At 38.6% G+C, this 14011-nt stretch overlaps 1 protein-coding gene and 1 long non-coding RNA gene across 2 annotated transcripts in view; both read right to left on the reverse strand.

The window, feature by feature from the left end:
• Positions 1 to 14011, reverse strand: part of LOC134804928 (uncharacterized) — a 273322-nt gene that overhangs the window by 171060 nt on the left and 88251 nt on the right. The window lies entirely within an intron of this gene.
• The window catches only part of LOC134804333 (protocadherin-16), a 33982-nt gene continuing 23591 nt past the window's right edge, over positions 3621 to 14011 (reverse strand). Inside the window, exons 8-14 of the mRNA XM_063777342.1 lie at positions 13246 to 13392; positions 11321 to 11514; positions 10068 to 10188; positions 9070 to 9218; positions 8502 to 8701; positions 5651 to 5838; positions 3621 to 4674 (exon numbers count right to left, since the gene is read on the reverse strand). Coding sequence (XP_063633412.1) covers positions 4597 to 4674; positions 5651 to 5838; positions 8502 to 8701; positions 9070 to 9218; positions 10068 to 10188; positions 11321 to 11514; positions 13246 to 13392 — 1077 coding nt within the window. The 3' untranslated portion in view covers positions 3621 to 4596. The remainder of the gene's footprint in view (positions 4675 to 5650; positions 5839 to 8501; positions 8702 to 9069; positions 9219 to 10067; positions 10189 to 11320; positions 11515 to 13245; positions 13393 to 14011) is intronic.

A 14011-nucleotide genomic window follows, 5' to 3' on the forward strand; every position in this document is an offset into this window, starting at 1 on the left:
TAAACGGATCTCTCTTCTGTCCAAAGACAGGCGTGCGATCGGCGTCGGATCACAAACCACTTTTACCGTGAATCGGAGAAAAGTTAATACGTAGGTATCGTGCGCTGCGCACCACTCTCTTGTTATATTTGAACACTTATCATATGCGTGGGGCTTCGGTATTGTTCGTAAGAGGGGGTATTCAACATCATAACATCTTGACAATGAAATTATTATGAAAGTTAAATGTCATGTCAGTCGAAACCGCGATGAGTAAGTAAACAACTCCGGGTAGGTACCTACTCTTTCCTCACAAATGCTCTAGATTTATGACGTCAGTTTGCTAACTACCGGGTGATCGTATTGTCTTGCTTCTTTGATTGTTATTTTTAACCTGGCTTCAAAAAGGAGAACGTTCGTAATTCGTCGGGATACTATTTTTTTGCCCTTCTAGATTCTTTCTACATGAATGTATTAGGTTTTCCCCGATTTCTCGGACTCATTTGAAAAAACATTTAAATTACCTACAGCTGGAGAAATAACTTATTACCCCCCTGCATAGAGATTTGTTTGCAGGGAGGGTCAAGGCAATTATCCTAATCTAATTCGTGCAAATGCTCTCGGAAAGCCGATGATTGGTGAAGAGGAATAGTTGATGAAGACCATAAACTAGTAAATGAACCTTCGCGCCGTAAAGCCTGTAAGAAAAACTAGTGGCTCGGTGAGCTGTAGACTTCAAAAACCCCCATGGCTCCGCCATTTTTTCTTATAAACTGTATCAACAAAAAAAACTATTTAATTACCGAACCTACTCCCAAAATTTGATGAGAATCGGTTGAGAATTGCGACCTGTAAATATGTAAATTACGCTAAGGCTGCGCTTACGCCGATGGTAGGTATTGGGCTTTACGCGGTTAGATAACTGATACGGATCCGCACGCTGCTCCGTTGTGTGAGCGAGACAGCGCTATGCACGTATAATAAATAATATTACGATGTAGAGGACATCGCTCGCACACCGGAGAGCCATGCGAAACCGCAAAGGTTGGAACAAAAAGAAAGCAGGGGCAACTTGCTTCAACATAATATTTTAATAACAGTCAAAACATCACTGAAATTTAATGCGCTACATGTTCTATACACTTATAAGTCTTATAACAATATAATTTAGCAATACATTAAGTCCCTATGTTTAATTAATAAGTATGCATCATCATCATTAATGCATCGGTAGGTACTAAATAACAATTAACAAATCTCCACCTTGGATTTAAAGGACCATTGTACTTTTTGATTACAATCGAAACTTTTCTTATGTTGGCAATTGAAAAAACGCAATACTTTTTATGTGAATATTTATTATTGATTTTAGTTTCTATTTATTTTCCTTACGGCACTAAAAGTAGAATTAGTCGAGGAAGAAAAGTACACACTTATTAATTTGATAATGCAGACATCGCGTTTACAGTGAGCCGACTCAATGTTATCTTGTGCATCGTTCATACCTTGCCTCGGAGAAATAGACCGAGCTAAGTTGGCAGCGACTTTGATAGCACAGACTGCGCAAGAGTTCTTTAAACGTCATGATTTCATAGAAGTTTGACGTTTAAAATAACACTTGCACAGTCTGGGCTATCAAAATCGCTGCTAACTTAGTTTGGTCTAACTATTGCATTAGGCACCCTTGTTATAAACGAAAAAACCGACCTAGAGCATATCGGGCCATGTTCAGTGTAGGGTTCCGTAGTTTCCTTTCTGGCACAAAAGGCTAAACGAGAGCCATTCTAGTAGATTGTTAACTAAGGGTTGAAACGGTGCCTTTTACCAGAGGAGTTGAACACACTACTTTTCATCGAATCATTCATTGCATCGAATGCGAGGAAACCAAATAAGACAAGGCAAGTTTGCATAATCAGAGTTATGGCCATGATTTTTCCTAAGGACTTGCTTGCATTTGGATAGTTTGCATATCTGGCGGTTAAACCCATAGCGATAAACATTGCACATTACAATATTTATAAAAAACCGGAAGTGCGAGTCGGACTGGCCCACCGAGGGTTCCGTACTTTTTAGTATTTGTTGTTATAGCGGCAACAGAAATACATCAACTGCCTAGCTTTGTGAAAATTTCAACTGCCTAGCTATCACAGTTCATGAGATACAGCCTGGTGACAGACGGACGGACGGACGGACGGACAGCGGAGTCTTAGTAATAGGGTCCCGTTTTTACCCTTTGGGTACGGAACCCTAAAAACAATCTTTTAGAAAACTGCAGTACTTTAAAAATGACTTGTTCATTAGTACATATGAAATTCAGTGAGATTGTCTATCACTTTTTATTTTTTTAGGGTTCCGTACCCAAAGGGTAAAAACGGGACCCTATTACTAAGACTTCGCTGTCCGTCCGTCCGTCCGTCTGTCACCAGGCTGTACCTATCTCATGAACCGTGATGGCTAGGCAGTTGAAATTTTCATAGATGATGTATTTCTGTTGCCGCTATAACAACAAATACTAAAACCGGAATAAATTAAATATTTAAGTGGGGCTCCTATACAACAAACGTGATTTTTTTGCGTAATGGTACGGAACCCTAAGTGCGCGAGTCCGACTCACACTTGGCCGGTTTTATTTTTAACTTATGCTTTCTATAACTGCCAAATAGTCAACGACATTACTCATACGGCCAACATAATGAAACTATTTTAGAGAATTTAAATATTTAATAACAATTGAATGAGTAAAATAAGCAATTATTATCTAGTAATATCTTTAAAACCCATTTTATATCGAAGTAACGTAAAGCCGCGGAAGGACAGACAGACATGGAGAAACTATAAAGGTTTCTAGTTGACTACGGAACCCTAAAAAGGGTATAGGACCTATAAAACGTGGGTTGAGTGGTTCAGCGGTGTCATTCACGAATTCCGAGCTAATCGTGCAGTCTAACGCAACTAGTTACGACCAATCGCGCGCGTGATGCGAACTCATCAACCAATCGCGTTGTAGCGGTGTTACATCGCTATACTGTCCCCATTCATGCCTCAATCTTATTGCCCGTAAGGCCAGTCCTGAGATGTACGTCAATGTCTATAGGATATTACAGAAAGTAAAGTTAGAGGAAACCTTACAAACAAAGTAACGCGTTGACTTATTATATTTGTAACAACAAAAATCTCAATACACTATATTACTATGACAACAATATAAATTTACCGTTTTGTCTTTAAAAAAAACTTAAAATAATTTAAATTCATATACAATAATATCTTACATAAACATTTGGTTAAAGGTCCCTTCTTTAAATATTAAAAGAATATAGGCTACTTGCCTGACGAGTCGATTTCGCTACTTAGGGCCAGTTGCACCAACCACATTTGACAGACTGATCAACGTCAGCCGGCGCGCCCCGGCGCCTTACTATGAAACTTTCCATACATCAAAAATTAGCGAACTCTTTAACGGTACGAACAGTTTGGTGCAACTGACCCTTAGTGCTACATTAGAACGATTTGATGCATAAACATAGATATCAATTAAATTTTAAATAAGTCAATATGTGAAGTGCTCTCTACGGCGCACTCATATGTAATTCCATCTTAGTTACATAGAAAAAGTTTTTAATTAATATAACACCACGTTTTTAGTAGTACAGATCTAAGTGCATAATTATTTTTCATCGTATTTTCACGGAAACGTACGAACGTGTCATGCCATTTCAGTCAGTCTCGGTACAAAAAGTACTGAGGTTGACTGAAGTAGCATGACGAATAAGAACGTTTCCGAGAAAATACGATGGAAAATAATTATGCTTTACATGTGTGTTTTCTTGTGTTTATGTATCGCCTCATTTATGAAAAATCATACATAAATGAGGATCTCTCTAAATCCATGAAATATATCACAGCGTTTAAAATAATGTAATTATACTTAACTTGCTAATGTGTAAGTACCCAACCGTGTCTTAGACACAATGTTTACAGGAAACAGTTGAAATATTTAATTTCTATACATTTGTTACCCTCACAATTAATTTTAGGACTTATTAAATGATGATCAATGATGATCATTAATTTCATTAGGTACATATAAAATTTGTGATACATGGTAAAATTGGAACATCTCACCAATGCGAAAAATTCTACATTTTATTTTTCTTGAAAATCTATGACCCAACAGCATACAGATTTCAAACGTTGTATTTGTATTATATGATTTGGAAGACAGATTTATCCACAACACATGTTAAATTATTTTTACGTGATACAAGATATACATATACGCGACTGTACCCATCACTATGAGCAACCCTAAAATCACAAAAAAATTAGGTGTCCCATACTAATTCGACACGATATACGATGTATGGAAACCAGGACTTTTTTGTGATTTCAGAGTTGCTGCTATGTAAAATATGATCACAAAAACGGGTACAATCGCGTCATATCTTGTATCACTTAAAATATATCACCCAGTATTGCGTAAATGTTGTAAAACAAGTTTGATTGCATTCTGCCAGATTGAACTATGTTTGAAGCTAACTATTTATTTGATACTAAACAATAAGATGGATATATCGAAGGACAGACTGATCACCGAAACCGACTGGGTCAAAAGATTTAAAAGTAGACGGTAAGATTCATGTGCTCAGCTACGGCCGGGTTGGTTGCTTCGTTGACCTCTGCTTCACCGCTTCCCTGTCAACAACAAAACAAATTAACAAAATCATTATATAATTCGCGAAGACAATATGCCCTAGTCAGTCATTCGATGCAATACCAGTGAGTCAGCAAATGTCCAATCCTACGGTGGAGCAGACAACGCAAGAGTCATATACACTCTCAGTACATTTCATTCAGACAATTCTGGTGTAGCCAGAGAAAAGATGACGTGTTACGTTATGAGAGAGACCATGATTGGTTTAGTTAACATGTTTATCTACACACATGTCATTAGTGCTCTATAATGCGTTCAGAAACTGTAGGAAATGACAGGCTTTATTACAACCAATTTTACTATGAGAACTTTCTTATCTGTGGTAATAGGAAAATTTGTACTTTAATGTACATAACGTTATAGATTTTTGTAGGTTATGAGTTTAAATTTGGAACAGCAGTCAAAACTCAAGTAGGTCTCTATTCTAGTATCCATAGATATTAAAACAGTTATCGATACGAAATGTCAATTTAGTATTTTTTTAAATATAAACCGCACGATATTCGATCTCGAGTGACATGAGAATAGGGACTTCATTCTTTTGTCTAGGAATTTAAAAAACTACGGATGTGTGACATGCGTGAAAAAAGTTTTCATTCACCGCCATTTGACGTACAGCCGGCCTAGCCAAGGTTACAATCGCTATCGCTTCGACAACGAAAATCATTATGTCTCTCTATCACTCTTCCATATTAGTGCGACAGTGACAGTTGCGTTTCGATCGCTACGGAGCGTAAGCGATCGGCATCTTGGCTACGCGGCCTGGTTATCTTTTAGTTAGTTTTAAGTATGTGTTTAGATAAAGTAGTGTATGTAACTGTACATAATTAGGCATTAAAACACTCGTGTGATCCTATTAAGAAACTCACTAACGTTCGTTTCTTAAACCCACACTCGTATTTTAATGCCTCTCATTATGTAGCAGTCACATAAACTACTATTAGAGAATGGTAATACCTGGTCGCCGTCGTCCCAGCTGAGTTTCTTGACGCGCGCAGGTATGGTGGCGCTGGGCCAGGCCACGCCGGAGCGGCCGCCGGCGCGCTGCAGGTGGTCCGACATGAGCGCCACGCTCGGCGCCTCCGGCGGCGCCGGCGCCACCTTGGCCTTCGGGACCCGGGCCGAGTGCCGGGTCACCGTGGCATCTGGTATCAACAATTACAACTCTGTTGCAATTATCAATGTACATAGTATCAGATACATGCAACAATGATTATGTAAACTCCTTAGGGCAGTCAGTTGACAATACTTTAGCTTAATCATGGTAACGAACTAATATTTAGAGAATAGCCTTCATGTCTATCGCGAGGCGAGGTAATACGAGGCGGGGGAGCCTGTCCATTCTTTATGGTGTACCACATACATATACATATGTATGTAAGTGGCTGTTGTGATGTAACCACAGACCACCACAAAGACGGAGCACATAAGACAATCGAGGTCACCACACGTAAACGCTCCCGCACAAATTTCATATGGGAGTGCGATCGCTTAATTTCAGTTGCGCCCACAATAGGCCTGATGACAAATTTTGAAAACCCTTTTAATATCGTCGGTACACTTGTATTAGTTCCGAAAAACACTATATTTCAGTTATACTCATAAGATTTAACATAGATAATTGCATTTTATTATAGCTAGTTTAAACTTCGCGCGAAAACGCCTCGCATGCCATTTGTGACGTCATCATTTAGTTGGTGGTAGGGTGGTAGATATTGTTTACATACTTACAGTTACGAATTTCCCTTGAATCCGAATGATATTGTTAATTCAGCACCATATATTACGATTAGGGATGATAAATACATTACAAAAATTTATCACAATAACTCATTTTACACAAAAACTCTCACACGGTTGCAGTTTAAGATGAATTATTTAGATACATGTAAATTTTGAGTGAAAATCACCGAACGCCGCTTTTACTTTTTAATTTTTCATTTTTTCTAGTTACGACAGCCAACATGGCAATGATAGTTCCATTCAGCCAAATAATTAAAAAAGTTTGTTGTTGAAATATCGTATTATTTAGCATTTTATTTAAATAATAACAAATAGCTTTTCAATATTTTCATTGATGATATCTCTGTATGCTTTAAGTTTTCTAGGTTGCTTTGTTTCGCAGATGATATGAAAATTATTGCTCAGATTAAATCAGTCCAAGATGTTGCTCTATTACAAGCCGATCTCGATCGTCTTGGTATGTACTGTAGAGAAAATAAGTTGGATCTTAACCCATCTAAATGTCATGTAGTTACTTTCTCACGTCAGAAATCACCGATCACTTCTGTTTATGCTATACATAATCAATATTTATTAAGAGTATCTTTTCTAAGAGATCTGGGCGTAATACACGATTCCAAATTACTATTTGACGCTCACATTGATAGCATTGTGAAGAGCGCTACTAAGTCTCTTGGGTTCATAATGCGCAGTTGTTCCGATTTTACACAGGCAAAAACTTTCAAGATCCTATATTGTTCATTTGTAAGAAGCAAACTCGAGTATGCTTCCCAGATATGGAACCCCTGTTACAACGTTTATATAGATAGGATCGAGCGGATTCAGCGAAAATTCATAAAGTTTCTCTGCTATAAATTACGTACCCCATATAACTCATCTAATTATATTAGCGTGTGCAAAAAACACCATTTGTTACCTTTGTCACAGCGACGTGAAATTGCTGACATTATATATTTCTTGAAAATTACGAATGGCACCATTGACTGTCCTGATCTTCTAGGTAGTATTATGTTCAACACTCCTAATAGAGTTAAAAGGTATTATCCCCCTATTTCTGTTCCCTTTGCATCCTCGAATTACAGACGTAACAGTTTCCTTATTCGTGCGGGTAGAACACTTAACAGTCTGTCAAGAGAGCATGATATTGATGTGTTTAATATAAATACGCAGTCTATACGACGTATTTTAACGCTTAAATTCTTTGAGTGAGCTTGACCTTTCTATCTTGTCTGTAATGATTTTTGTCCTCAATAGTTTTTATTCTTAATTTATGTATGTACTTGCTTAGTCTACGCAGAATTGTAAACTATATATACTTACTTAGCGAAGTTATCTTCTATGTAATTTCTATCTGTGAAAACCTATAATTGGCCTTCGATTTTTATACATAGTGCTAATATGTTTCATGTGCTGTTGGTTTTCCAATAAATAAATAATAATAAATAAAAATAATAAATAGATATCTACTTTATATCGTGTAATAATATTTTTTGGACGTAATAAATGTTTAGTGGCGAAATAACATTTTTTTTGCACCTTTCGAACTCTTTGGTGCCCACGTATAGATTTCGGTCAATGAGGTTGTCTATGTTGCTCTAAGAAATATGTTATGGATTGATGACGTCACTGTTTGGAACGTTTCTGATTGGCGTTTCAGTAAAAATGGCCGATTGGAGAATTTTGCACTTTTATTTTATTGAATATAGTAATAATCCTTCAGTTTATACTGAGATTGGGCCATTTTTTAGAATCATATTAACATATATGTTTCGTTGAAACCATTATTTCCATGATTCTTTGTTACTTGCAACAGGCCTATTACGACCTCATGTAAATTAAAAATATGTTTTAAAATTAAAAGTTTAGGAGTTTACTTAGGTTGTTGTAATATATAATGGTGTAGAATAAAACTCAGTTGTGCTGCTCGAATCGTAGCATTTTACAAGTAAACTGACACCTATGGGTGGTGACCTCGTGCTCTTTGTAAAAGCTTCATAATGAATGCAGTGTCTGTTTGGTCTGGGGATGCACTCGTAATGTAACGTAGTTGGAACGGAGTACTGACTTCTGGAGTGCGTGGCGGCGGGGTCGCGCAGGTCGAGGCTGCTGGTGGAGTTGGCGAGGATGGTGCTGGCGCCGGCGCTGACGCTGAGCATCGAGCCGGAGCTAGCGGCGCCCAGCGCGCCCGCCGGCGGCAGGGGCTTCTCCGGCACCACGAAGTTGCTCTTGCTCGGGGCTGCACTCGGGGACGATTTCGAACGCCGACTGAACATAATTTAATCCCTTCGTGTTAGTACGGTTTGACATATATTTCGCTTTGGGTTTTATGATTATTAATTTATTACTAATATTATTCCAAGATAAACAAGTTATATGTATGTATTTATTTATTTGTTTAAAGGAGCCAGTTTGACAAAAACATTACTTTACGTTGCTGATCGCATAAAATCACGCTAGGCTGCGACAAACTGTGATGCTACGACATGACTGTTATGAATTAGGTTTAACAAATTTATTACAAGATTCTTGTAGTGAACTGCATGCGTCTTATTAATGTTAAAAAACTTAGGAATTAACATAATACGAGCGGATACAAAAATATGGAACTCATGAAAGTAAAGAATAGTGCTCACTTGCGGTAGATGTATGCGAGCGCCACCGCGAGCAGCGCCAGCAGCACTAGCGCTCCGAGAGAGAGCGCGCCGGCGAACATGAGCACGCCGCCGCCGCGCTCGCGCGCCAGCAGCCGCGCGCCCACGTGCACGATCACAGGCACTGACGTCTGAAATATACAGCAATAAATATTATCATGGGACAATCTTAGGGTGCTATCCCACCAGTCCAATTTATTTGTCCAATGTCATTGCGTCTCACTCTCTCATTAAGCAAAATGTGAGACGCAATACACATTGGACAAATGATGGACAAATGAAATACCACCGTTACACAAATCGACCTAGTCTCGCATTAAGCTCGATAAGGCTTCCGTTGTGGGTACTAGACGACGAGATACATACATAATAGATAGAATACTTATGCATAGAAAACGTTCATATCTCGGGAAAATCTGTGATAAACACACATACATATACATATGCCCTTACCAGGATTCGAACCCGGGACCCTCTGTTTCGTAGACAAGAGTCACCACCGAGTAGACTATAAATATAATAAAAAATAGTAATGGTAATAGAAGGCCGTTAATAACATCAAATAAAACTTAAAAAAACGGCCAAGGGCGTGTCGGATAACACATAATATGATAGTATATAATAAAAAAAATGGTTTGTTAGATATAGGTACTTGTTTTTTGTCTGTTTATGTATTTAATTTTTTGCTACATTATCGCATTGGGTTCAGCCTGTAATGATACTAATGATAATTGTATGTGTGGAAATAAAATAAAATAACATAGAGCTCCAAGACTCCTTGTATAATTAATTTGAATGAACATGGCAGTTTGAGTTGTGCCTTAAACTTAAAAAAATACATATGTCTCGGCAGGAATCGCAATTGGTGGATTCGTCTTCTTTGCACACTCAGCGTCGTATCGTCCGACAACGTCGAATCTCATCCACGAATGGCCATTTCCCTGCCCTAGCAGTAATGTAGTGTTATGTTATAACGTTACCTGTCTCGGCGGCGAGCCCGAGTCGATGGCGGTGGCCACCACGTGCAGCACGCTGGAGTTGAGCGTCGACAGCGCGTTCTGCCGCATGAACATCTCGCCCGCGTCGTTTATGTAGAACATGCTGCGACAGACCAACAGTTAACACTACTTACACATACTTATAAATAAGAACTAATACGAATCTGACATCACCGCGTATGTTTTATAGGTGAGAAGAACGAAATAATGATAAATGGAATTAAACACACATACCTATAATATTAGCTACTAAACGTTTATCTCTGTCATTTTGACTTCTGTATGTGTCAGAAAGGTAAATCAACTAATTTAAGCAGTGGCGTAGCGTGAACTAATTCTTTTCGAGGCCATTTTCTTTCACTGTGCCTTGGGGCGCGAGGCGGCCCATTTCGCCCACGCCTAGCTACGCCACTGTTTTTAAGTTTGTAATGTTTTATGAATAAGGGCGTAGATATATATGTCGTAGGTAGATTGTAGAATTAGCCATTTGGTGTGTATAAAATGAACGGCCATGATATGATTGGCTAGATCAATCAATATACTACTTACTTTTAAAGTTGGAATGACTGCATACACGTCATGAAATGGCCAAGCGTCACATGGTAAATGAGTAGGAGTCCCAATGTCAGGAGACGTACGTTATATAGTATAATTGTAGTAGTAATGTGTGTGTGGGAGCGCTGGTGGCCTAGCGGTAAGAGCGTGCGACTTTCAATGGAGGTCGCGGGTTCGAACTCCGACTCGTACCAATGAGTTTTTCGGAACTTATTTACGAAATATCATTTGATATTTACCAGTCGCTTTTCGGTGAAGGAAAACATCGTGAGGAAACCGGACTAATCCCAATAAGGCCTCTAGTTTACCCTCCGGGTTGGAAGGTCAGATGGCAGTTGCTTTCGTAAAAACTAGTGCCTACGTCAATTCTAGTGATTAGTTGCCAAGCGGACCTCAGGCACCCATGAGCTGCCGGGACAACGCGAGGAAGATGATGAGTAGTAGTAATGTGTGCTGACCTGGCGTCGGAGCCTCGCAGTGTGAGCGTGACGTTGTCGCCGGCGTCGCCGTCGAACACGTCGAGCCGGCCCACCGCCAGCAGCCCGCCCGCGCCCTCCGCCGCCTCCACGCGGAACTCGTACTGCGGGTACTTGAACCGAGGCTCCCACTCGTTCACGTCAGCACCGTTATGTGACGTACATTATAATTATAGTGTAATAGTAGTAGTAATGTGTGCTGACCTGGCGTCGGAGCCTCGCAGTGTGAGCGTGACGTTGTCGCCCGCGTCGCCGTCGAACACGTCGAGCCGGCCCACCGCCAGCAGCCCGCCCGCGCCCTCCGCCGCCTCCACGCGGAACTCGTACTGCGGGTACTTGAACCGAGGCTCCCACTCGTTCACGTTCAGCACCGTTATGTTTATCGACGCCGTGTCGTTCTGCAATTATACCTTTACGGTTTACGCATCTATATTATATATATTACGCATTATAACGGCAGAGTCAACAAAGACGGCGTGAACTGATCGAGTAAGTGGCATATTAGATTTATATGTATATCAGCCAAAGTCGGAATTTTTGCAGTTTCCTGCGAGCGATAGCGGGAAACTTAATTTTTCCGATAATAATAATAAATTTATTCAAACAGATACACAGCGCTTTTCAAAAAACTACAACACTTAAAATATTAATTAGTACTGCTAACCGTTTATTTGGTTACATGGTTGTATTGTAATGGGATACTAGTATCAGATGTATAAAAAAAAACAATGGCCTATTCGCATAAAATAAACCGATCTTTAGAAACTAGATCGAAAAGTGACGTATGTTATGTGCAGTCTGAATGTGAGTGCCTAGTGCCTAATAGGGTGGAGCGAAATCCAAAATTCATGAATATAGCAATGGAACCCCTCTAAAAGGATGTCTAACTTTTTATTATTTAAGGGAAAAATAATTAAAAAAATATTGGTATATACTTTTAGCCCTCTACTATTCGATTATATATATATATATATATATATATATATATATATATATATATTGTATATTTTTAATAAATTTAATTTATGCTTATTTATTTTTTTTAAGTTTTATTCATTAAATAACATCATTTTCATACAGATATACTCGATTCCTATACTTATTTTTGTTTATAACGTATATTTTTATGACACGGTAAAACCACGTAAATAGGAGTTTTATGGAAAATGCCCTTTAACCCGGATATTGTGCACAAATTGGAGTTTACAACCCATTACAGAATCGTGAAAACTATTTTGAACATGATAAGATGATAAAAAGAATACTAATATAAGTATATTATATATGTCTAACATACGTGTGAACATAACCCAAAAAGGGCGTAAGCGACGCCGAAGGGCGAAATTTGACGCTTATTTAAACATATAAGTAACCCTTTTTTTGCAGTAAAATGATACTTTTCGTAATCAATAACATCGTTACTTTGACACAAGAATGTCTAAAAAAAGTAACTCATATAATTTTTTTACACTGTAGCATTTTCCTTATTTTGCATGAAATTACTGTTTAATATGAAATTTTGAAATTAATTATATTATTGCATAAATATTGAAAAATACACTAAAATTTTGGTAATAACTTATTATACGCTTATTAAGTATTATATAATTTCAATAAAATGTACACATATTAGTGAAATAGTATATTTTAATAATTGATGAAAATTTACCCTTATTAATTTCTTTAGCGGCCGAGTAGAGGGCTAAAAGTAGTGTTGATTTTGAAACTTGATATAATCACTATAATCTACATGACAAACTGCAACTTTTGGTATCGGTTCCACATTGATACTCAAATTTTTATTTTTTGTCTATTCAACGACGCTCCACCCTAGTGCCTAAGTATACTTGAGGACGAAGGACGCAACTGAGAAAGCAGGACGGTTCTCTGTGGTGCTCTTCATTTTTTTGGGTTCTCTGGTATGGTTCGCCATGATCCGCCGCAACGTCGCGGATGGCAGTTGGTATTTACATGTGATGCACGAAGTTTAACAAATAGTATGGTGTACTCCATAATATACCTGCTTTCTCAGCTAAATTCTCGGAGCTCAGGCATAAACCGTCATAAAAGGCCTAACTAGTTGCAATTCTATTCTAACCCATTAAGTCATTGCTTGAAGTTATACTTACATATATACCATCGGTGACCATGACTTGGTAATAGTACTCGGGCGTGGTCTCATAGTCCAGCGGCCGCCGCAGCAGCACCTCGCCCGCGCTGTTTATAGCAAACTTGTCCAGGAAGCCCCGGTCCGACACGTAGAATTGGAAAGGCGGCTGTTGATCATAAATAACTATGTATTTATCTATATAATTATTAATATCGTCGCCTAGCAGCAGTAGGAGCTTTGCTTAGTTTGGGGCTAGGTTGATCTGTGTAAGATGTCCCCTTATATTTAAATATTTATTATTTTTAATTTTTAATAACTGTTAACCAAACTGAGGACATTTGCTTGCAAAACTCAAGTGACGATTCACCAGTGTACAAATCAATTATTAAATATGCAATTTGGAACCGAGCGAGTTTGATCTTACTAAAAGCTTATTCGTATAGAGACCACTTAATAGTGACGGTCAGTCATAAATATGTACCTATCTATTTCACGAGAATAATTTAATTCCTTGAAATAAGGTAAAAAATGAAGACATAGTTACGTAAGCAGACATATATAGACAAACTTCAGCGTGTTGTATGTACTGCGAGTAGTGAGTGGAAGGAATTCTACGACTTTAATGTACAATACATATTTATCTACTGTAAGTATGTACATATATCGTCGCTTAGTATGGGGCTCGGACTAGACATGTGCGCCGCGCCGCCGCGCCGCCGCCGCCGACGATTTTTCCACGCCGCCGCCGCCGATAAATTTGACCGGCGTATAATCGGCGTGGGAAA

The sequence above is a fragment of the Cydia splendana genome, chromosome Z, assembly GCF_910591565.1.
Source record: "Cydia splendana chromosome Z, ilCydSple1.2, whole genome shotgun sequence".
Classification (NCBI taxonomy): domain Eukaryota; kingdom Metazoa; phylum Arthropoda; class Insecta; order Lepidoptera; family Tortricidae; genus Cydia; species Cydia splendana.